This window comes from Notechis scutatus, chromosome 4 (assembly GCF_049901735.1).
Source record: "Notechis scutatus isolate UNSWTSFEM ecotype Mainland chromosome 4, rNotScu1.2, whole genome shotgun sequence".
Classification (NCBI taxonomy): Eukaryota; Metazoa; Chordata; class Lepidosauria; order Squamata; family Elapidae; genus Notechis; species Notechis scutatus.
The window spans coordinates 124,188,690-124,213,203 of NC_142012.1; the positions used below are offsets into that span (position 1 = coordinate 124,188,690).

The 24,514-nt window shown below is 40.0% G+C and overlaps 1 protein-coding gene across 6 annotated transcripts in view; it reads left to right on the forward strand.

Moving 5' to 3' along the window:
• The first annotated feature begins 3,242 nt into the window (after nucleotides 1-3,242).
• R3HCC1L (R3H domain and coiled-coil containing 1 like) overlaps nucleotides 3,243-24,514 on the forward strand; it is a 39,472-nt gene continuing 18,200 nt past the window's right edge. The window contains exons 1-2 of one of the 6 annotated variants that reach the window (XM_087964738.1): nucleotides 3,300-3,348; nucleotides 24,043-24,188. In XM_087964738.1, coding sequence (XP_087820864.1) covers nucleotides 24,161-24,188 — 28 coding nt within the window. In that variant the 5' untranslated portion in view covers nucleotides 3,300-3,348; nucleotides 24,043-24,160. The other 5 variants (XM_026676050.2, XM_026676132.2, XM_087964740.1 and 2 more) reach the window with 5 other exon arrangements.

Genomic DNA, 24,514 nt, shown 5'->3' on the forward strand with positions numbered 1-24,514 from the left:
GCAGTTCATCTATATTCCATGACCCAAATTATCTAGTAATCTTTGGGAAGAATAGAGGTGAAGCTTGGATACCAATAAAGGAGAATATTTGTAGCTCGGAGTTGAAATGAGGGGTCCTTGAACTTGCCTGTTTTCTTGCAGGTGTTTCATTACCCAAAATAGATAACACAATCTGCTAGTAAGAAATGAGGTTTGTTCTCAATGCATATTCTTCTGTAGTGGCTTGGTCTATCAGTGTTGGCGAGGGTGGTCTTAGAGGTTTTTTTGGTTGGTCTGCTTTCTGTTGCCTTTGGCAGTTCCTTGGTTGGGGTACTTTTTATTTGATTATTGGTTTGATGTTAATCTTGGAGTTAATGTGTGCTTATCTGGGTACTGATTGCTGGTGGGGGGTGCTTTGTTCCCTTTTTGGCTTGTTGATTATCATTTTTGCATACTGTATGGATATTACTTATGTGTTTATTGATAGCTAATTTGTCATGGTGCCAGGTTTCCAGAAATTCCCTAGCATTTTTTGACTTTGTTTGGTTTATGATAGTCACAGTATCCCAGCTGAAACTATGGTTAACTCTGTACATATATTGTGAAATTAGAGTTTTTATCCTGTCTTCTGACTTCTAATTGGTGTTCTGTTCATGGATGCATTCTGCCAGTTTTCTGCCAGTTTATCCTATAGTGGCTATGTATGCTGATTCCATGTGGTTGCAGTAGTCTGTTGGTAGTGTCTGAACTATTCTTGATGTATTGCAGTGTTATTCTTTTTAGAGCTTGTGTTGATTGTGCTGTATTGGGTTGAGTACTCACTACTCAGGCACTTTTGATAAAATTGTGTGGATATCCGTTTTGTTGGAAGTTGTTGTATAGATGCCCTGTTTGCTTTTTCTCGCTGTTCAGGGTTGCTGCAATGAGTTTATACACAACTGTTTCTAGTTTGTGGTCTCTGCTGATCAGGATGTCCAAGAAGGGTGCGAGTTGTTTTCTTCTTCTTTGATAAACTGGATTCCTTCAGAGATGATGGTTTTGTAGATGTTCTCTAATTGGTCCTTTTTATTATGGTGAAGGTGTTGTCCACATATCTGACCTGTATTTGGGATTACATTTGTGGAAGTGCTATGACTTCTAAATGTTGCATAATGACCTCAGCTATAAGTCAGTGGTGGGATTCGATTTTTTTTTTACTACTGGTTCTGTGGGTGTGGCTTGGTGGGGTGTGGCTTGGTGGGCGTGGCGGGGGGGGGAATACTGTAAAATCTCCATTCCCACCCCACTCCAGGGAAAGGATACTGTAAAATCCCCATTCTCTTCCCACTCTACTAACCTGCTTTCCAGCTCCCTTCTCCTGTGCAGGGCAACAAAAGAAGACCCAGCTGATCAGCTGGGACCCGGGAAGCAGAGAATAGATGGGGGCTGGGCCAGGCAGAGGTGGTATTTGCCAGTTCTCCGAACTACTCAAAATTTCCGCTACCAGTTCTCCAGAACTGGTTAGAACCTGCTGAATACCACCTCTGCTACAAGTTATCTTGAAATAAGATGGGTGGCCTATAACTTTTATAAATAAGTAAGTCCTAAAAGTAGGGACCTCATAGGTGTCCCTTTGTCTCTAAATTGTCTGTCAAATTAGAACTATGTGGTTAGGCAGAGGTTTATGAAAATCCATAATCCTGGATGTTTCAATCTTCATGTATTTATTTGGTTAAGTCAGGTGTGCTGTGGAACAATGTTGTCATAGACTCTGGGCTAATTCTGGATCTAGGGAAAGGACTAGGACATCAAATGAGACTATGGTTTTGTCCTCATCTTAATCATGTCTCTGATTGTTTGAAGGCACTGTAGTGGGGAGTGGATGGAATGTTTGCTTTCTCTTGTGAGGTGCCCAAGCCTTTTTGTTAATTCTTTTGTGATATTGTAGGCAGGGGTCCTTGGTAATGATACAATTGGATGAAGAGGTACGTATTGGACTTGTGTATTTTGGGACATCTATAGGACATCTATAGGAGTGTGCAGGATGGGTCCAGTGCTTCTCATTCATTGGTAATTTGGCCTTTCTTGGTTAGGTCACTGAAGCTTGGATAGATCAACATTCTCCCACTGCCTTCCCAAAGAATTGTGCTCTAGGTCTTACTGATCCTGAAGATAATGCGAGTTTCTTACAGAAAGAAAATACAGGGGAATAAGAAGGGGGTAGGAGCAATTGATAACTTTCAACTGATAATTTTTAATAAATCCCCCCCCCCCCCCCCCCCTCTTAAGTTTTTTTTTTTTTTTTTTTTTTTTTTTTTTTTTTTTTTTTTTTTTTTTTCTTTTTTTTTAAAAAAAAAAAAAAAACGCCCTCCCCGCCCCCCCTGGGGGGGGGGGGTCCGGCGCCCCCCCCGCCCCCCCCCCCCCCCCCCGCCGGGCCCCGGGGGGGGGGCGGGCCCCCCCCCCGCCCCCCGGTCCGGGGCGGGGCCCCGGGGCCGCCCCCGCCCCCCCCCGCCGCCCCCCCGCCGTTAACAACCCCCCCCCCCCCCCCCCCCCCCCCCCCCCCCCCCCCCCCCCCCCCCCCCCCCCCCCCTCTCTTTCCCTCCCCCCCCCCCCCCCCCCCCCCCCCCCCCCCCCCCCCCCCCCCCCCCCCCCCCCCCCCCCCCCCCCTTTTCCCCTGGTTGAGTTCCTCAGCTTGTGATTCTGAAATTCTACCCTTTGGTTTGGGTTCAACTATTAGGAGATAGATAAAAATGCACAGAACATGTAATGCTCATTTCAGAATGAGAGGCAAAGAATTTTTCCTATGTTTTTTCCATACATTTTTTATTTCACACAGATCATACAATGAATGGGGAGATAAGGTGAGCTACTTCGGAATGTGATGATGGCATCCATGCTATCAAATTTTCTCAAAATTAAAATATGTCTACTGATTTTGGAATGTGGCACTTTATCATCGCTAAGTATGAAATGGATCTTTTCCTTTCAATTCAGTAAGTGAAAAATATTGTCGCGCATGTGCAGAGAACTTCTATTCCTACCACTAAGTACATAACGGTGTAAAATTCAGGAGAAAACAGCCCGTAAACTTAAAGCATGGCGCGATTCTTCAACAAGGTTAGATAGATTATGTCCCATATTCACCGGATGAACGTAACGGACTATGCAAATCCAAAAGAAAAATTTCTTAAGTAGCTTAATTATGACTTTTCTTAGGTCAACTACCGTAGATCGGAAAAGGATATTTGAAGGAATGCTAAATGAAGAGGGTGACTCACGATACTACATTTCCCAGCGGCCCTTGCGGAGAGAACGAATTAAACAGAATAGGCTCGGACGGAAGTAGTGAAGGCGGAAGCAGCTGCGGTGGAGTGGTCCTGTTTGTAGTCGGTAACTGTTTCTTTTCTCCCCTTCTCGTGTTGGGCTTTGCAGATGTCTCTCTTCCTTTGCTTTCCATCCTCGATCCCTCATTTTCTGGGTGTTGTACGGGGTCCTTAATGCCGTTCTTTTCCTTTTCGCTTGTTCCCCAAAACCACAGAGTGATAGTTGGGGGTCCCCACCAATTCTGATCGCTCTTGGGCTGGCGATACTACCGCTGCGGTAGTTCGCATTCAAGCAACAGGTGGACAGCAATTGATCTTTCAAAAGGAAGACGCTATATAATTTTCTAATATAGAAAATTAAAGTTCATTATCAGATGACGCTGAATAATCATATCATAAATCTGCTTCAGTTTTCTCGAAGTCCGCACGACCCTGCTCTGTAATTCGGTCTAAAGTACATTCATGGTGCGGATATGTTGTATTTGGGAAAACATGCATCCTACTCTGCAATAAAGGTACAATTAATTTTTTTATTTTTTTTTTGGTATCCTTAACATTGTGTTGTTGAGAGGGTATTCCATTTTCCGTGACCTTGAGAACATTCATCCTTTCCCTGTAGGGTGCATTTTTCTGGTGCTAATGTTGTTTTACTGGGTAGTCTTAAATATTTTTGTTATATATTTTTATGGCGTGAAGCTTCAAGAAGGATAATATAGGAGTAAGGATTCCTGGTGGAACCACATTATGCATAAAATTTACAGTGTTTTGATTCATTTTTTAAATCAGTCAACAAATTAATACCTATGTTCCCTCTTTCAGTAAAACTGAAATTATAATTAAATGTAAGTTAACTGAAAAAGTATTATGGTTTGAACTTGTGAGGAAGTCTGCTTTCCAAATGTTGCATGTCAGCCTGCATGAAGCAGTAAAAAAAAAGTATATTTAAAAGAAAATGTTGAAAGACAAAGGGCTCTTAAATATATCTTCTTTAGTGTTTCAATTTTTAAGGGATGAATCCTGATATTCTGATGTCATTTCAAGGCTATTATCTTCAAGGCCCAAATTAACTCTTCACTGTTACAATTATAATTATTGTTGTTTTTATTATTTAATACCACTTGTAAGGGTTTCTCTCCAGGAAACTTTCAGAGTACTGATGCACAATATTAGTATACTATACTACATAACTAGTGCTTTTGGTTGCCAAAAAAGGCTTGCAAATACGCAAGAACTATATAAGAACTAGAGAGAAACGGGGTAATTTTTCTTATGGTTCAAGGATAAAGCTTCAACTTTTAAAATTTGATGAACTTTTAACTTTCCATGGTTTGAAGGCTTGGTGACATACTTTAATGTATATATAAAAATAAAGATACAGTTCAAACTCAAGTAAAACGCTAATAATATGAGAAGCCTACTATGCTTAAAACTTCAATTCTTTTCATTGATTACAGGTATTCAGGTGCTATTGAGTTTTAAATTAATAAGTTCAAAAGCTGTGAAAGAACATGTAATGTTAAAATGCTGATTTAAGAAAATTATATTACATTTTTTCTTAATATAGATCAAATAAGTAATAGTGTACATTTTATTAAAATGGGTTTGTTTTGCAATGTTGGCAATAGAAAATAGTATTATAGAACCTAACTCTACTCAGTGCTGATATTCAAGGTAAAAACTTTCAGACAGATGGTTATCCACCCTCTGTATGAATACATTCAGTGACAAGAAACCTTTCACCTCGCCAGATAACTGATTCCCACATCAAACTGCATTTACTTTGAGGATGTATTTTCTAACATTGTCAAAAACTTCCTTCTTAATGCATTATTAAGGATCCTGCAACTTAAATGCATTATTCTGGGTCCTGCACCTTAAATTCAATATAATACCCTTCCAGGTATTTCGAAAGTGCTGCAATATTTCCTTAAGTTTTTCCAAGAACTAAATGTATCCCACTCATTCAATACCTTTTATATAAGATAATTTCTATTACCCTAACCATCTTCACTGACATTCTGTGAACTTAATCCAGTTTTTATGATTTTCTCTGTGTCAAAAATCACTGTTCAGAACTAGGTAGGATCTGACAAGTTAAAGCACTGTTACTTTCAATAACTTGGATAATATATTATTCATAATACAGCCTAAAATTGCATTTAACATTTTGTACTCTTATCACACTGTTTACTTATATGTTCTTTGCAATCAATTACTATTTCATTTCCCCCCACAAATATGACATTAACTTCCCCATATAATTTTTAAATTTCTAAATAAAAACTTTGCTTATCTCTTAAATTTTATTCAGTTGATTTCAGCTAATTTCTCCAACCTATTAAGCTCAATTTCATTTTATTTCTGCATTCTGGGGAATTAGCAATCTCAGCCATTTTTTTTAATTCAATAAATATTCCTTGTATCTTCATGTCATTAATAAAAATATTAAAGAGTATAAAGCCCAGGATTGATAAGTATGACGTCCCATTTGATACCTCTCTTCATTTTGATGAACACCCTATTGAGTACAATTTTTGAAACAGCTACATTCCCATTTAATTGTAATGCTATCCTGCTCACACTTAAGTGCTTTGTTAATCAGTATTTATCAAATGCACTTCAGATGTCAAGATACATTATGTCCACAGAAATATAACCCACAATTTGTTAAGGAACTTACCCACTCAAAAATGAGATAAAATTAGTCTGGAAAGCTCTGTAATATCGCATTGATCTGTAAGAACTTTGGAAGCAATCTCTTTATAATCTGTTTTAGAACATTCTTAGTATCAATGTCAGAGTAGCTGGTCTGTAGTTTGCTGGATTTTGTGAATTCTTGCTGCTTCAAAAAAGCCTCAGTTTGCTTTTGAAAGGTATCCTCACCTAATTGGTTGGATGACCCGTGGCAGACGTCAACAATATTGCTTTTATTTCTTTCACTAGTTATTTTAACTTAGATGCTCTCTGCAGCATTGTTAAGTTGATTTTTTTAGATTTCTGAGTAGGCGTTGATATTTTTAACAGATAATGGAACTCCTCCCCTTTCTATAGTTTCTGTTCCTTTTGAATAAATTGATTTCTTTACTGCTCTTTTTCAGTTGGAAGTCACCCCACCAGGTCTCCATTAAAATTAATAAAGCATATTTTCTGTATCAAGAGTTCATACTCATCTTGCTTATATATTATATTTTGAGTATTAGTGTATAGTCAATGAAGGTCATGAACTTTATGAACCAGTGATCTTGCTGACTTTTATTTGAATGGTTTAAGAGGCTCCATTGCAGCAGCATTCCTACTTTTATAGTGCATTTTTCCAATTTATTTCTGCCCGCCATAGGATTCAGTTAAAACCCTTCTAATCAAGCTTCCCATGTTGTGGTCAAACACTCTTTGGAAATATAAAACTTGTCTTGTGACAGTGGTCCATCACCTAGATTACTGAGACTATCATCCTGGAAACCAAATATCTCTCATTGACCCAATTTATGTAGTCAGTTATTGAATTACAGTACCTTTTTTTCTCTTTTTAACCTTTTTTCTATGAACTAGAAAAATAGATGAGAATACCACCTCCTCTCCCAGAACCTTGAGTTTTGTTCCAAAATTTTCAAAGCCATTCTCTGCAGTATTATTTGTTCCCACGTGTATTATCAGGAAAAAAAATATTTTTGGACCTGGTAGATCTTGGAAGTTCCTGATTCTCATTCACAGCAATTGATGAGTCCAGTTGACATACATATGTTTCAGGTACTTATTGTGCTTAAGTCTTCTGTTTGGCTTTTTACAGGATACAGTTGAATCCACTCTGCCTTTTAAGTTCCACCATCCTGTCTTCCATTCTTCAGTGTTTCTTTCAGCTGTAAGAGTTTGAAAATGGTTACTGAGTTCCAGCAAATAGTATATCTTTTACATCTCTTGCTATTGCTTTGATCCATTGAGGTTACTTCTGTTTGGCTGTATCTTCATGGTGATTTGTTTCCACTGTCAATTCCTTTTGTAGCCTTTGAATTGATAAATCCTTAATTTGCTGGTCCTATTCTTTGCATTTCCTTCAAGAACTGCAACCAGCTTGCATTTATTGTTAGTATTAAATATTATCCCCTCTTATTCTATTTTCTTTTATATAAATAGCACATATTCTTAACATAACTACTATACTCTGTTAACAGGTAAAATTATCCCTTTCTCTCATCTAGCAGTCCACTAGTTTGATACTATTGAAATAATGTCCCCGGTGAAAAGGCATTTTGTAATTGTGATGAAAGGATCAAAAGTGTCTGGTCATTCTTTAGTTGTGTTGTTTAATGGATTGATACTAAAGAAACTTGGGTAATTTGCAATAATGCATAGATAGGTGCAGATTGGGCCCAAATTTTAAAGGCCTTATAAGCATAAAACTGTCTGGAACAGTATTTGTACATGGTAAACATATAATATTACCTAATTCAGTTTTACTTGAATCTTCTAAACAGTTTTCAGGAATAAAACCGTGTACTATGCATTCTATCAGGGGTCACCAACCTTTTGAATCTCAAGGACCACTACGTTCATAATTTTAAATCCCGCGGACTACTAATATAATCTAGTTAATGACCAGCTGGGTGGGCATGGCTAGGTAGTCATGTGACTGGGTGGGTGTGGCCAACTCAATGTCACTCACGTTGAGGGGCACCTCTCCAGCCTCTACTCACCCTTCCCCTCCCAGTCATTCCTCACCTACCTGCCCGGGCTCCTTAGGGCCCCAACAGGAAGCAGTTGTTAGAGCAGCCAACATGAGAAAGAGTTTGCAGAACAGCTGGCTCAGTTCAAATTGGATCTGACCAAGAAGAAGGCTCAGCAGAAGCACCTCACCGAGGACTACGAGCATAGGCTTTCCAATCACAGGGAAGACCTGCGGGAATGCAAGGCCAGGTACCGGCACCTCGAGGCTCAGTGGGCTGAGATGATCAGCCAGTTCCAGGCCATAATGCAGTCCCACTGGAACAAGGCCCTCCAATTCTTTGCCACCAGTGGCACTTCCCTCCAGTCTTCGCCAAAGCCCCGCACCAGGAGGCTGAAGTAGACCCCAAGTCGGAATTTCTGCCCCCCTCCGACCCGCACGAAAAGACCTCGAAGGGGGAGACTCTCTGAAACAACACAAATGTTCATTGCACGTATATAGTCCAGGGGCTGTAGTTTGAGGACCCCTGATTTAGTGCGATATAAAAAATGCAAATAATTTTTCTGCGGACTACCAAAATGTTCTCGCGGACCACCAGTGGTCAATGGACCACCAGTTGGTGACCACTGCATTATATGAGCCAAACTCAGTTTTCTTTACTTTTAGCCAAGTGATATTTGATTGTATTTGTTGAAACCATCACTTTTCCATTCTATTTAAGTACACATATACCCTTTGGATTCACTGGATAAATACATTTTCTATAAGAAAGATAAATAAGATTCTCTCTTCACATTTTACTGGTCTTTGCTTTGTGTGCTATTTCCACAGCCTTGTGTTTCATTTTCTGTGGAATGTGAAAAGAGAAATATCTATGACCAGTTCTTGTAATATATTAGATGTAATGAACTAGTGTTGAAAATCCTTGTGCTATTTTACAGATTATTCTTTTCACATGATCTAATGAGAAAAAGGTTGAGACAACCTAGTAATTTGGAAAGTTTCTTTTTCTTTCTTTCTTCATAACATTTATAAAACAGTTCTAAATATGAACTGTTGTTCCATTACAGGGAGGAAAACTGCCTCATTGGTTGCAAGCCATATCTCTGTGACTGTTAGAGGAAAGGGATACAAAATATTTAGTATAAGATTACATGAATTAATTAATCTATTTATAAATTGCATTTTAGGATTTAATCCTTCAAAAGTGGTATGCACCGAATGAATAAAATAGTGCTATATTCAGAAGCAATTGTATTAAGAAATTACTTTGGCATATATAGCCACCCTAAGAAAGGGAACAATAAAAAAGGAAGCACTGAATGTTCTCTTAGTCCTCCTGCTAAAAGTCCTTAACAGAAAGGGATTGCGCAATGGGCACTGGCAGTGAAATTGTCCTGGCTCTGCTTGTGAAAGAATTGATTATTGATTACAGGCAAAAAATATACAGGTGAAGTCTGTAGAGTATTAAGAATATCTTGAAGCCCAATTGATAGTTCTTAATACCAGCAAACTAGACGCTGTAATGTGCCTTTTAATAATTGGTGCAAATGGTTTGTTACTGAAAAAAAAGAGAGGGTCACATGGTCGTTGTTAATCCCTGCCCTAGTTTAGGATGCTGATTTGTCTGGGACAGTATCAAACTATTATCACAGGTTAAGTAAAAATAATTTATATTTCCATCCTTGACCACCATGTGGTGTGGCCTAGAGCAGAGGTCTCCAACCTTGGCAACTTTAAGACTTGTGGACTTCAACTCCCAGAGTTCCTCAGCCAGCAAAGCTGGCTGAGGAACTCTGGGAGTTGAAGTCCACAAGTCTAAAAGTTGCCAAGGTTGGAGACCCCTAGCCTAGAGCAATTAAAACAAAATGCACTCAGTAAAGATGACCATTTAAAAAAAAAAAACCTAAGCAAAACCTATCTAATAGAACATTATTTGTAGGACAAAATAAATTGTGACTGTTTGGCAGGATGTAGAGGGCTTTCTTTGAATTCCGGTAATGCTTTATTGCTGCCCTCAGAATCTGGGAGCTGATGCTGCATTTGTGGGGAGCATCACTAGTGCCTACCATCCAGTAAGTCTTTTACTTGTGCATATTGGTCTTGAAAAATTTATGTGAGCAGCAGTTGTAGTCTTCTGGGTACGATGGATGGACGAACCACAGTAACTGCTGGGACTTTATTGAATTACAAAGAGATTCTATTTATCAGAATCCATGCAGGGGGGAAGTTATATGGTGTCCCTTGCTAGTACTGTGCAGCATCTCCTTCCTCTCTTGGCAAACTTGCAGTCCCAGGCACTTGACGCCTCAGTAAACATATATCTATTTCCAGCCTCCCTGCAATGTTTTTCACTCTCTCCTGCCAAAAAATGCCATAACTGCTATTCTTTATCATGGTTGTTTCTTGTTTCCTTGCCTATGCGCATATTGCTGCTAGTGACCAATACTGTGGTGGTTCACTTCGGACAACATTTGACCTAGGATATAGAAGGGTAGAAGATTTGAGATAGGATTAGGAGCAAAATGATAGCTATACTTGAAAATTGTTCTGTTCCTTTTGCACCAACAGCATATTTATTTTATTATTTTATTAAATTTGCTATCCATCTTGCTACATATGATCCAGTTGACCCATCGACCAAGTAGTAACCATTTTTGAAGCTATTCTAGCTGTTGCAGAGGAAAATGGAGAACAATATTTTCTAGTTGTTAACTTTTCCTCTCTGAAGAAGGGAAAAATAATCTGCAAAATCCAGATTGGTGACAGTACCACAGCAGGCACCACTTGGAAAGGGGGCTTGTCTAGTTCTTCCCCTTTCCTCCCGTTTTCTATCCTGCATGGAATTATGGAGGGAAGATTTGAAATGTGAAAAGTACACAGAGCCAGTTTTCCTAGAGAAGGCTTTTTTGTGGCACCGCTTTGTCATCATATTGGCAACAAGGTTACTTAAGGGACAGTTGGTTTGGGATTAAAATGGATCCTGTCCTTGCCACTTGACTGGGCTGTGTAATCATAGGTCACATCATAGGCATACACCTGCATTGGTCATGCAAATAGAGCCATTCTGTCTTTAGTAGAGGAAATCACATGATTAGAGAAAGATGAGAGTTGGAAGTTTTTGGAGAATGTGAAGTGGCAGAAGTTAAGAAATCGGTATTTTCAGTTTTCTGCTACAGTCATGTAAAGAGAATTATTTGAATGCCAATAATTGAGAAAAGTTTAAAGAGGATGTGCTACCAGGATTTGACATATCGAAAGTAAAGAGTACTTTCTTTTCATTTTATGGATATATATTATTTTTATGAGTGTTAATACTGAGGGGAGGACGGCTATGCAGTCCTTCTACCTCTTATTCTAAAGCCTGCTCTTTTTCCCACAAGCTCTTCTGCCGATTGTATTGTTTGCTGAGTTTGAGGCCAAATGCGATGCAGTTTAGGCTTGTGGTTTTGAGAAATCTATAGAGACCTGTTTACAAGGAGGTTTCTTCTTGGTGCACTCAAGGAAGCACCTTGATTGAACATAGAATAACAGAGTTGGAGGGGCACCCCCTCAAGCACCCCCTGCTTGAGCAGATGGCCCTCTTCAATTTCAGATAAATGGTTGTCTGGTCTCTTTTTGAAAGCCTCCAGTGATGGAGCGCCCACAACTTCTGAAGGCAAGTTGTTCCATTGGTTGGATGTTCTCACTGGTAGGAAATTTTTCCTTTGTTTTTTTACTAGATTGTGGAATTCCACTTTGGATTGAATTGAAGGTGTTGGAAGAAATGTCCATCTGGGTCCAGTTCCAAGTGGGAAGAAAGACACCGGAAACATGGAGACTGTGTGGAAAGACGGTTTAATGGTTTAACAGGACCATATTGAGGTCCTGGGCAAAAAGAGCACCCGGGTGAGAGAGGGAGATCAATATATACCCTCTGTTGGGCTTCGAATTTGCTTCCTGTTCCTGTGGCAAGAAATGTATCCTGATTGGTTGTCAGACTCCCATGGGGCTATGTAGGGGTAATTTTTGTAGGTTGTCTTGAGTCCCAAGCTTGGTTGAATCTTGCTGGGTGATGTAATGAAGGGGCTTTGGGCAATTCCTATTATGGCTTAATGGCTTGGATCTGAGTGAGAGCTAATCCCATCACCTGGACCTGAAGGTCTTTTGTGTTGTAGATAAGATGGTTCAGTCTTTCTGGGGCTATTAACAAAAGTGGGGGCTGCTTTCCAAGAGCATATTTCTCCTTTTCTCCTCCGGGGAAGTATAATATTCTGCCTTTTTAATATTTCCTAGAATATTTCATTTTTCTAGGAGAGGAGTGGGTGCTAGCTTTCTACAAAGGAATGGTGACCAGAGAGTTGATTATTTCCTAGACTAGAGGAAGAGTTGTTTAGGAGAGATCATGCTGCTGCTTTTTGTTTCTACTTATTTTACTCCAATGTCATGTCATTCTTTCTCAGCTCCAACCAGGCTGCTTTGGGCAACTGATCTTCCCGATCATGGATGCATCCAATCTGCCATTCACCCTTCCTTTGGGGCGTGGTATTTCTGTAGACTGAAATAGTAGCAGCTCTTTCATCATTGTCAGCTCATCTCTACTTTGCTCTCATCCTTTCCAGGTTTCTGTCCCTGTTCGGTGTCTACATTTCCTGTCTCCAGAAGCTATATCTTGCTTGCCTAAATTGTGTTTTATTTCTAACTTCACTCAGTTTCTTTGAATTGTTTTCTTGTTCTCTCAGTTCTTCGTGCAAATTTATAAGATTCATAAGACATTACAAAATTGACTCCTTTGCCTCAGCGGAGGCGTCCTTTGGAAGACGAGTCCTGCAGGGTGTGCATGTAGAGGTGGGGACCTCCGACCAATCCAGGTCCCACCCGTAGGACAGCCATCAGCCAGCTTTGGTATGTCCCATGCTGGATTCTCCCTTCGGCTCAGTGGAGAAGGGGCATTGGTCCTACCTGAACGCTTCTCGGGGAGCCGAAGGGAGAATCCAGTCCCACCCTGTATTCTGTCAGGTCAGAATGGGGAGGAAATGTCCCTTTTTTTTGCAGTATCAACTGAACTATCTGTTTGAGGATGAGGAGCAGCTGAATTCGCTTCAACGTGGTTCAGAACTGGGGACTGTTACCGGGGGTGTGTCCTCAGTTTTTCAAATCGGTCTGCAGAGCTAGGGGACTAGAGACTACCCATCCTGGATTCTCCCTTCGGCTCCCCGAGAAGAAGCATTCAGGTAGGACCAACGCCCCTTTAGGCAGGAAATCCTACTCCACTTCTGACAAATGGTTATCCAATCTCTTCCAGTGTTGGAGCATTTACAACTTCTTGAGGCAACTTCTTGAGGCTCCACTGATTAATTGTTCTGTCAGTAAATTTCCCCTTAGTTCTAGGTTGCTTTTCTCCTTGATTAGTTTCCATCCATTGCTTCTTGTCATTTTCTTTATAGCAATCCTACATTTGGCAGGAGAAACTTTCCAACTTGCGTAGCTACAAATGCTGAAAACCAGACCATATTTTTGGACAAGCTGCCACAAAAGCAACCAAATCTACCCTTTGTTAAGTCTTCCTGACCAATGTCTTTTAAACATTCATTAATTATTCAAAATCAATATATTAATTAGTTAAATTTGCCTAGTTTATTCTGGAATGCTTATGGTTGTAAGTGGCTAGTTTTAGTAGCATGTACATATATGGCTATATATTCTCAAGGCCATTCTTCTCATCTTTTTTTCCCTGGTTTTCAAGACAGATTTAAATAATCTTATTCCTATTGGACTCCTTGTTAATTTCATCTCTTTTGTTATTTATTGATGTGCTTTGTAGCAGGGCTTCTGCCCTTGATATATCTATACAATCCTGCCTAATTCCCTTAGTCCTTTGGTCAGACATTAATTCACTTTTTTTCTTTGTAGCCTTGTCTTTTTTCATGCAAGTTTAAATGAATATCATTGACTCCAAGCTTCCTCCTAGTATTGAACTGGTGTTCGTAGCTGTGCTTATTCCAAAGAAACTGAAATGGGGGGAAAAAATGAACTGTTTCATCTGTGTGTTCATATTTTTTTTAAGTGTTATCTTTGCATGTTTGGAATTTCCTTGTGAAGTGTGGTTGATTCCTCGCTCTTTGTATTCCATAAGAGAGAAAAATGCTGGGTGAAAGAGTTTTTTATTTTCAGAAAGAGACTGTAGAATTAGTATCCTGTAGTTATTGAACTGGAGAAGAGGTCATTGGTCAAATAGATATGAATTTCTATGGTTCTAAAAAATGAAGGAGGATTAGGGCAAGGGTGGGATATGGATCTGTTGCTATCCAGCTGGCTGGATTCAAAGCTGTTTACTGGCTTATAACAAGTGTTACAAGCAAGCCTAAGGTGCAATTTCTTCTTTTGAATTTATAAAAGAGATGTGTTGAAGTTTTGAAACAGCTTCTGAGAAGAGACAGAAAATGAAAAGAAATCAAATTCTGGGGTATTGCTTCAAGAGATTAAAGATCAAGATTGTTAAAAGAAAAGGAAAGGAATATAAAGTCGGTTTATTAGATCAAGATTAAAATATATATGTTGTTGTTTCTGGTAACTCTTATTGGATTTTCATTGACCAGGACTGGATGATGAGGCTGTAAAGATTTGTTTATAGACAAGAAGAGATATGGGAAGAAGAGAATTTTTATGGCAATATCAGAGAAAGTGATAAGTTACTGAAATTGTTTATACTTGTCATGATGAAGAAGAAAGTCATTTCTTTATATATCTCTTTTCTTTTTTCTTAGCCCCAGGAGTTTTGTCCATGCATGTAACTACCGAAGTCCTGCTACAATGGCATATAATTGGCCTTCTTTTTACATCTCAAGGTTAAAACCATATCCCTGCCTCCTAAATTGGATCATATTTTAGCATTTGGGATGATTTAGGAGTGAAAATATACCTTTTCCCCCTCTTAACAACTCACAGATCCCATCTCAAATAATTGAACATGGTGCTGCCCACTCCTAAAACATCTAGGCATACAATATACATATGTATGTATGTATGTATGTATGTATGTATGTATGTATGTATGTATGTATGTATGTATGTGTATATATATATGTGTGTGTGTGTGTGTGTGTGTGTGTGTGTATGTATATGTATATGTATATATATGCAGTCCCAGTCATATTGTACCAGTTTAGTGTCTTGGGGGGAAGTGCAGATGGATCTCTGTTGGCAAAATCTTCCATTGATGCTCTGCAGAGAGGGAGAGGCACTGTGTTCATGTGCCTGGAGACTAAATGAGAAAACCATTCCAAAGGGGTTTCTAATTCAAGTTGTTTGGAGTCTCCTTGCACCTCTCTCTTGTTACTAATACTGTTATTTTATAAGAAGTTCCAGTTCTACAGTAGGCCATAAAGAGTGACATTGCGTATGTATGAGTGCTAAATGACACATGGTGCTGTCATGCAAGGCCACTTTGCTGCTCCCTAAGCACCAATTGAGAGCTGTTCCCTTTGTGCAAAATGAGTGGAGGCAGGTGGAAGGAGAGATGGCTTTTGGTCACTGCCAACCCCAGGGAGGGTGGAAGCTGAATCCCTAGGGCCAGGAATAAAGTTGGCATATGCCCCACCTACACACAACTGCAGGGCAAAGATTTCTAGTGCTTTTGTCAAGCCAAACGGCTTGTTATTTCTCTCCTAAGATCAGGACTCTAAGGTAAATATGCTATTGATGGAGTTATGGATTGAGTGGAATCGGAAACCTCAAAAGCTAAAAATACAGTTTGCTGCCAGGAAGCAATGCCAGCTGCTAGAAGCTCATGGGTGCCACTACAGCCTTTACTACTAGCAGTTGTGTTTATGCAGTTATTGGAGAAGGGTGCTCTTAGGGCACAAACTCTTCGAGCTCATTGCTAATAACTAACTAACATAACTAATTGCTGACGCTTTTCCCTGTGAACATAGTTCATTTGACATGGCTGTCAAGACTAGAGCTCCAACAGGAACATATTCTAAAGTTGTCTATACGAAGAGACCAATTGCAGTTATAGTAAAAAAAAAAAAAAAAAAGGCGAGTTACATTTGGATGGGTTGGTTCTTTTAGCACAATTTGGGGATATTTTCCCCTCCCACCTTTTACCATCACGCCACTATAGTTCTGGGTCTTGTTTCTCAGTAGGCTATTGCACTTTTTTTTCTTGAATCAGGCAGAGCAATATCTGGATCTGAGCACTGATTGCAATCTTCTCTTTGGCCCTTTGTGACTAACGGAGGGGTATCAGATTTTATTTGCTTAAGGTCCTTTCCCATCCTTATGTAGATACATCTACAGCAAGGCTTTAAGATGGAGATGCAAATGTAGAGTATCTAAGTTGTGCTTTTTTTTGTAGATTGAGCAACAAGTGGAAGATTGTTACTAACTAGGTTTGCTAGGCAAGACTAAATTGGAGCTGAGTTTCTTACAGTTCTTTGTCTTGTGCAAACCTAGTTATATCTTAACAAATTATTGAACTTGATATCACATTAAGCCATAATATGGTTTAATTTGGGAGATGGCATAGCATACGTAGTATGTAAATACAGCTGTCAGGTGAGCCAGGTTTAAAGTTTACCATCTTGTACAAACCCAGCTTCTCAATTTGTATAAATTGCTAGAAAAGTGGTACTGTAATAAAATAAATCAATGAAATAAAGATACAAAGGGTGAGGGGAGCAGACATATTTTTGTTGGTGGTAGGGAGAGAAGGACCCACTGAAGCATCTTTCATACAAGGAATGAGAAGAAGAAGAAAGAATGATGAAGGAAGGGACAGAGAATACTTGGGGAAAATTAATATGGAGCACTAGAACTTTATTTCAGGTGTAGAAAAAGTGGAGAAAATGGTATGAGAGAGATGGGAAAAAAATGAGGCCATGAGGGGAAACTGCAAAAAGAGCTACATGCTTTGAAACATAAAAAGAAGAAGAAAAGTTAACAGATGTTTACAAAATATAAACATGCCGAGAAAGAAGAAAGCCTGCTGCCCGATGCAGAGAGGAAGAAGGACCAATAGATAGTGGACACAAAACTTAGCTAAACATGAAATCAAACCTTTGTGTGGCATTTTGACATTATTAAATCATTGCAAGTGTTCCTCAGAATAAGCTAAATATCAGGTCCTTACTCTAGAAGCTGTTAGCTATTGATTTCTGGTCCCAGACTTTTGTTTTGGCTTGACATCCTGCCTAATTTTGAAGTTAGATGATTCCTTCTTATGTTGTTTTTCAGTTTCCTTGTCTTGTGGTATAGATTAAGGGACTCACTACAGAAGTTAGAGAACAACTTAGAAGTTGTGTTGTTCAGCATAGTGTGAAAAGGAGACACGCCAAGGGACACTGATTCAATCCTCTAAGCATGAAATGGATTGGTGCCGAGGCGTGGCTGGGGGGAGGTATCTGACGGAGTGTGTAATAGACTGCGGATACAAGGGAGATACAAGATCTTGAGAAATAAAATTTGTGAGCTGTACTTCCTCCTGTTCTCTTTGTTTTGCATCTTGTTCTGAAAAAAAATAAATCCAAAATCTCTGCAGAGGTTGATGCAGTAGTTAAGAGTCTAGTTAGACTTAAAATATCACAGAATAAAGCTTTTGAAGGATATCAGAAGTGGATCAGACTAAAGGCACATCTTGTCTTGTCTGTAGTTTGCAGTTCCAAGACATAATCTCAGAGACACATTAGTTTTCCACTATTTATAACTTACAGAAACTGACCAGTACCTTCTAAATTGCCTTTTTCAATATTTTTGACTCAGTATTCTTGATCTGTCACTTAGATATGTTAAATAATCTCTAGCCACCATAGCCATTGGTTCAACTATGGGAATTATGAGAACTTTAGTCATCTTGAAGTTATATGGGAAAGGCTGCTCTAGTCTTTCAAAGCTGCGTCTTTCAACTAATGCTGCATCTTGTAACAGTGAATTCTATGAATAAAATGATATAAATAACTTCAGTATGTTCTGAATCTGTAGCTAATTAATTTAATTATAATCACATAAGTATATTCTTTCCTCATCTCTGTAACTTTCAAACTCTTTAATTGAGCATTTGAGCATTAATTGCTCCTTGCTTGAGCATTTTGTTTCAAAATTAAAAGTCTCATCAGTGGGTTGTTTTTGTTTTTTCCCTTGTTCTGCTCCTGTTCACTCCTGCAATACTATCTATGAACTGGGTTGCCTTTGAATCCTTCTATGAGAGATACTGCATGTTTTATAGTTCGGTTCATATTGTTTAAATACTGTATAGTCTTAAGAGTAAACCTATAATCTAAAATGTCAATATTGTGTTATTCATGGGAACTTGTCTCAAAACATGATTGAATTAGATATCCGCACACTGATAGATGATGTTCACACATATGTGATGCTCATACCTTACATGGAACGCCAGCACGCTAGCCACAACTGCATTTGCTGTAGAAGGTATGGATCTTTTAATGGTGGCAAGGAGAATCAGAGGTTGTTGAAACGGCTGCAAATTCTGACAGCAAGAGAGGTTTAATAGAAAGTGTGACTGGCTGTGGCTTTTCAGACCGTGGCACAGTGCAAGTTGTGCTGCTTCATGATGACAAATTGTGGAAAGGTTGTCTCAGCACAGATGAAGGATGGCTGAATAGCTGTCAGGGGAGGGTGGTGGAGTGGACACACAAATTGTTCTCAGGAAGACTTATAATTTTGAAATCCAGTCTTGCTCAGCACAGGACTTGTTGCTTCATGAGTCTAGAAACTTCTTTTCCTTAAGGCTATATATTTTCCGGGCTCACCTTTTCCAAGCCAGTGCCCTGCATTTAGGTTGGAATTGATTATGATTGATTATGTACTATCAAGTCAGTGTGAAGACGCTTAACGACATGTACAGATTTTCTCCATGACAATCTGTCCCTAACCTGGTCTTTCAGATCTTCTAGCACTGCACCCATTGCTGTATAACTGAGTCCTCCACCTTGTTGCTGGTCATCTTGTTCTCTTTCCTTCCACCTTTTCCAGCCTTAGGCTGTTCCAGGGAGTTAAGTCTTCACATAATGCGTACAAAGCTAGTTGGAATATAGTTTCCATAATCTTCTGTAAAGATTGGTCATGTTATCTGGGAACTTTGGAGACTCTAGTTCTGCACAAATGGGAGTCTATTCTAAATGATTATCTCATTTGGCTTCTTGGCCTCTTCATGCACAGTGAATTAAATCAACGACATCTGGTATAGAGGGCTTCACAAACATGCCACACTTAACATCAGATGATGCAATAATTTTAAGAGTGACAAATTGGCAGTGAAACCAGTACATCTGAAAGTTTTTACATTTTCATTTTACAAAATTCATACCATTTTGGCGATGCTCCTGGGGTCTCAAAAAATTCTAGTTCATCTCTGCCTTCCAGAAGGTCCTTAAAACTTAGATTTTTTCCCATCAACCTTGGGGATCCCATTGTGAGGCTTCAAGATGGTTGTATGATGATGAATGATTGTTATACTCCTGCATTCTTGGGGTGTGTGTGTGTGTGTAAAAATATGAATACACACACACACATATACACTGCTCAAAAAAATAAAGGGAACACTTAAACAACACAATGTAACTCCAGGTCAATCACACTTCTGTGAAATCAAACTGTCCACTTAGGTAGCAACACTGATTGACAATCAATTTCACATGCTGTTGTGCAAATGGAATAGACAACAGGTGGAAAGCAGAGGCACTTAGCAAGACATCCCCAATAAAGGAGTGGTTCTGCAGGTGGTGACCACAGACCACTTCTCAGTTCCTATTCTTTCTGGCTGATGGTTCGGTCACTTTTGAATGCTGGTGGTGCTTTCACTCTAGTGGTAGCTTGAGACGGAGTCTACAACCCACACAAGTGGCTCAGGTAGTGCAGCTCATCCAGGATGGCACATCAATGCGAGCTGTGGCAAGAAGGTTTGCTGTGTCTGTCAGCGTAGTGTCCAGAGCATGGAGGTGCTACCAGGAGACAGGCCAGTACATCAGGAGACGTGGAGGAGGCCGTAGGAGGGCAACAACCCAGCATCAGGACCACTACCTCCGCCTTTGTGCAAGGAGGGACAGGAAGAGCACTGCCAGAGCCCTGCAAAATGACCTCCAGGGGGCCACAAATGTGCATGTGGCTGCTCAAACGGTCAGAAACAGACTCCATGAGGGTGGTATGAGGGCCCGATGTCCACAGGTAGGGGTTGTGCTGACAGCCCAACACTGTGCAGGACGTTTGGCATTTGCCAGAGAACACCAAGATTGGCAGATTCGCCACTGGCGCCCTGTGCTCTTCACAGATGAAAGCAGGTTCACACTGAGCACATGTGACAGACGTGACAGGGTCTGGAGATGCCGTGGAGAATGTTCTGCTGCCTGCAACATCCTCCAGCATGACCGTTTTGGCAGTGGGTCAGTAATGGTGTGGGTTGGCATTTCTTTAGGGGGCCACACAGCCCTCCATGTGCTCGCCAGAGGTAGCCTGACTGCCATTAGGTACCGAGATGAGATCCTCAGACCCCTTGTGAGACCATATGCTGGTGCGGTTGGCCCTGGGTTCCTCCTAATGCATGACAATGCTAGACCTCATGTGGCTGGAGTGTGTCAGCAGTTCCTGTAAGACGAAGGCATTGATGCTGTGGACTGGCCCTCCCGTTCCCCAGACCTGAATCCAATTGAGCACATCTGGGACATCATGTCTCGCTCCATCCACCAACGCCATGTTGCACCACAGACTGTCCAGGAGTTGGGGGATGCTTTAGTCCAGGTGTGGGAGGAGATCCCTCAGGAGACCATCCGCCACCTCATCAGGAGCATGCCCAGGCATTGTAGGGAGGTCATACAGGCACGTGGAGGCCACACACACTACTGAGCCTCATTTTGACTTGTTTTAAGGACATTACATCAAAGTTGGATCAGCCTGTAGTGTTTTTTTCCACTTTAATTTTGAGTGTAACTCCAAATCCAGACCTCCATGGGTTGCTAAATTTGATTTCCATTGATAATTTTTGTGTGATTTTGTTGTCAGCACATTCAACTATGTAATGAACAAAGTATTTAATAAGAATATTTCATTCATTCAGATCTAGGATGTCTTATTTTTTGTGTTCCCTTTATTTTTTTGAGCAGTGTATATATATTCATATTTTTTGTTTTAAATGTTAATATGTTTATATGCCACCTAGAAGTAATATTTTGTGACATTGGTGGCTATTTAAAATCTAATAAATAAATGAATGTTTGTTTTTGGTCAGTTCAGGCTGCCAGTGGGTTAACTCCAATTTAGGCAAGAGAAACTGTCCCTAAGTTAATTAAAACCCTGACACAGAACCAGAGATTTAGAATATGTATTATGTTTATCTTCACTTGAGGGTTTTTTTTCCAGGGTCCCTGGTGTTCATTTTTGAGCATTCAGATTCATTTAAGTTTGTTTGCGCTCTCTCTCTCTCTCTCCCCCCCCCCCTCTCTCTCTCCTCTCCCCTCTCCCTCTCCCTCTCCCTCTCCCTCCCTCCTTCCCTCCCTCCCTCCTTCCCTCTCTCTCTGCTAAAAAGCACTGAACAGAATCTGAGAACCTCTTTGTTTCAGCAACTGTGGTTGAAAGGAAGCACTGAAATCTGCAAAGGTCAGCAGCTTTACAATAATAAATATCCCTAAATTTATTGTTGTCATCATGCTTTTGGACTCTGATTGGCTTGAAATCAAGCTCAGTAAACTTCCAATTCTAAAAATTGCAATTATATTTTTAGAAGCCAAATTGCATAAAACCAGTTATACATCAAACTAAGTGCAGGGTGGCTGAGCAGTGAATGTGATGACATATTCTTGTGAGCAGATACAACGAACCAGGCTAACTCGTTGGTTATTCTGGTTGTGTTCTGTTTCTTTTGACCATATCAGTTATCCTAAGCTTGCATAACCAAACATCAAATGCCTTATTAGCTGTTTCACCCATGAACAAGTATAACTGGGTGAATAGGGTATTTAAAGGTTTATTATCATTTAAATATATAACCGCTATTAATTTCTAAGGACAAATGTACATTTTTAGGGATCAAGGCAACTTATGGGTGAAATTTTTACACTTTTGTCTGGAAGGCAACCATAAATTCAGGAGGGCTAACTCAGAATTGTAGTATCCAAAGTGTGCAATGATAGGCAACTTGGTTTTCTCAATGTGTTTTTATATTATACCACCCAGAATTCCTTACTATTAGCCTGACTAGCTGTGTTTGAGCTGCATTATAGTCTGAAACAACAGGAGGTTGCCTATTCCTATTCTGTCTAAAGAAAAAAACGTGGTTTCATTGGAACTGCAGAAGAGGCACAAATTATAGGTTTAAGAACAAGTTGCATATTGGGAAGTGCTTTAAGGAAGCTTCTTGTAGAAAAAGGAAGTTGTAGAATGTACAATCTTCTCTGGAGATGTATAAGAGAAGGCTAAATATATTCCATGCATAGTAAGCTTATCAAAGGATTGCTAATTGCAAGAGGTTGATACCTGAAGTATTAGGTTATTCTGATTCTCTGACTACTCCTTATGGAAAATAGGATGAAGAAAATCTCAGTGGGCTTTAGGGTTATTGTATAACCCTGGAAAATATATGAAGGAAATACAGGGATCTAGAGCTGATCAAACTTTAGAGTGGAAGAATTAGAACTCTGGCTGTATCCATGACAAATGTTAAGACTTTCAGTTAATTAACAATGTGATATTTAGGAAGGCTCACATATGTATTCATTTTGCAGGCACATTGGCAAGGGCATATTTTCAGCTTTCCCAACATCAGTCCAATTATCTTCACAGTCCTGCTAATTTTCTCGTAAATTGCTTATTGCAGTCTTCTCCAACCTTGCATCTCCCAGATGCATTGGACTATAACTCCTCCTTCCTTACCTGTCATAGCTGTGCTGACTATGAATGATGGAGGTGGTAACCTGACTTATCAAAGTGTAGGCTGCCAGGTTAGGGGACACTCTTTTGTGGAGTCATCAAAGATACACCGGGAGAGCCAATTTGTTCTTGTGGTACTCCTTGGAGTCCCTATTTCACTTCTTTATTTTTCTGATTGCTTCTCAGGAAACTGCTGTTTACCATAATGATGAGTTTACAACCTCTTTTTATTGTAACATTTGAGATGTGTTGCTCTACTTTATACTTGTTACACATATGATATTTGAAAAGTAATTATGAGCCGAGCTTTTGCTTGCTGTCATTAGTGTTGTTGCCATGAGATACCTTCAGAGCACCCGGTTTACGGAACACAATTCCTCCTTCACAGTGGGTGTGACTATTCTGAAAGAAATAGATTATACTTTGAGCTGAAAAATGATTCCTTTGGACTGAAGCTGTCTTGATGATAATTTTTCTTCTCACCGAGTCAATAATGATGAAGGGGGACCATTCTGTTGGTTAAAGTAGCTTATTGGAGAATTTTTTAAAATCCAGTCATTCTATCTGTATCATGGTCTTGAAACAGACTGTTTGTAACATTTGCCATACATACTATGGTTTCTTAGAGTTTCAAATAAAACATTTTATTATGAGGATGCTTTTCTAGTTCAAAAGATTGGCTGGATTCTAGAGGAGAACATGGGTAGAACTCTTTGCCCTATGTTTATGCTCTTTTCTAACCATGGCACTCTGACAAAAGGCTCCTCCCCAACAACACAGCCCAGCTTCATGTTTTTAACCCCTTAGATATTTAATCATTTACCTGTCTGTGGTAGATTGCAGTGCAGTTTCAGCAGGCATAATGGTTGATCTAGTAGCCTTTCTTCTATTCCAATGGTATCAATTTCATTGAGGGCTGCATTAGAGTTGTGTTTTACCTTGGTGGGGTGCAGCTTGATGGCAGTCTTGTGAGGCTCCCCAAGTGCTCTGCCAGCAAAACGGGCTCCCAATCTCCGTTTTCTGCTGGGATGGCCTCCTGCAACCCTCTGCCAGCAAAAACAGAGCTTGGGAGGGTCGTGCGGCAGAGGGTTGCAGGAAGCCGTCCCAGCCGAAACCAGCGATTGGGAGGCTGTTTTCACTGGCAGAGGCACCATGGGCCGGTCCTTCGCTGTTTCAAGGATGGCCCTGCAGGCCAGATCAAGCGGGACTTGAGTTTGACATTCCTGTTCTATTCCCTTTCAGGTCATCTGTGTACCTAAATGACACCGAATGGCTTTTCTTAATTCTTTTTGCTGCGGACCTCTAGGTTATCCTGGGTGAATTGAGTGGTGATTTTATTGCAAATTAAGGATGGAGAGAAATGAAAAGAGAGGAGCTGGGTGGAAAAGGTAAAAATGGCCTCATGTATCGGATGAGCTTCGGAAATGAGAACCTTGGATGAATTTCTGGGGCTATTGATTGGTAAACAGTTTATACATCCTGACATTCATAATCTTGGTGTGCTGCTGATAGTCCAGATTAATGGACCCAGTGGCTGTCCATCCGTCACTTCCCATTAATTGCTAGAGAGGTGTTTTTTTCCAGTGATTTACCTGACAGCGGGCCATGATAAATATCCCTAAACCAAATGGCCAGTAATTAATCATGTGGCCACACCCTTCTCCAACTCTTTCTTCGCCTTTACCAGAGAGGACAGTACCTGAAGCCATCTGTC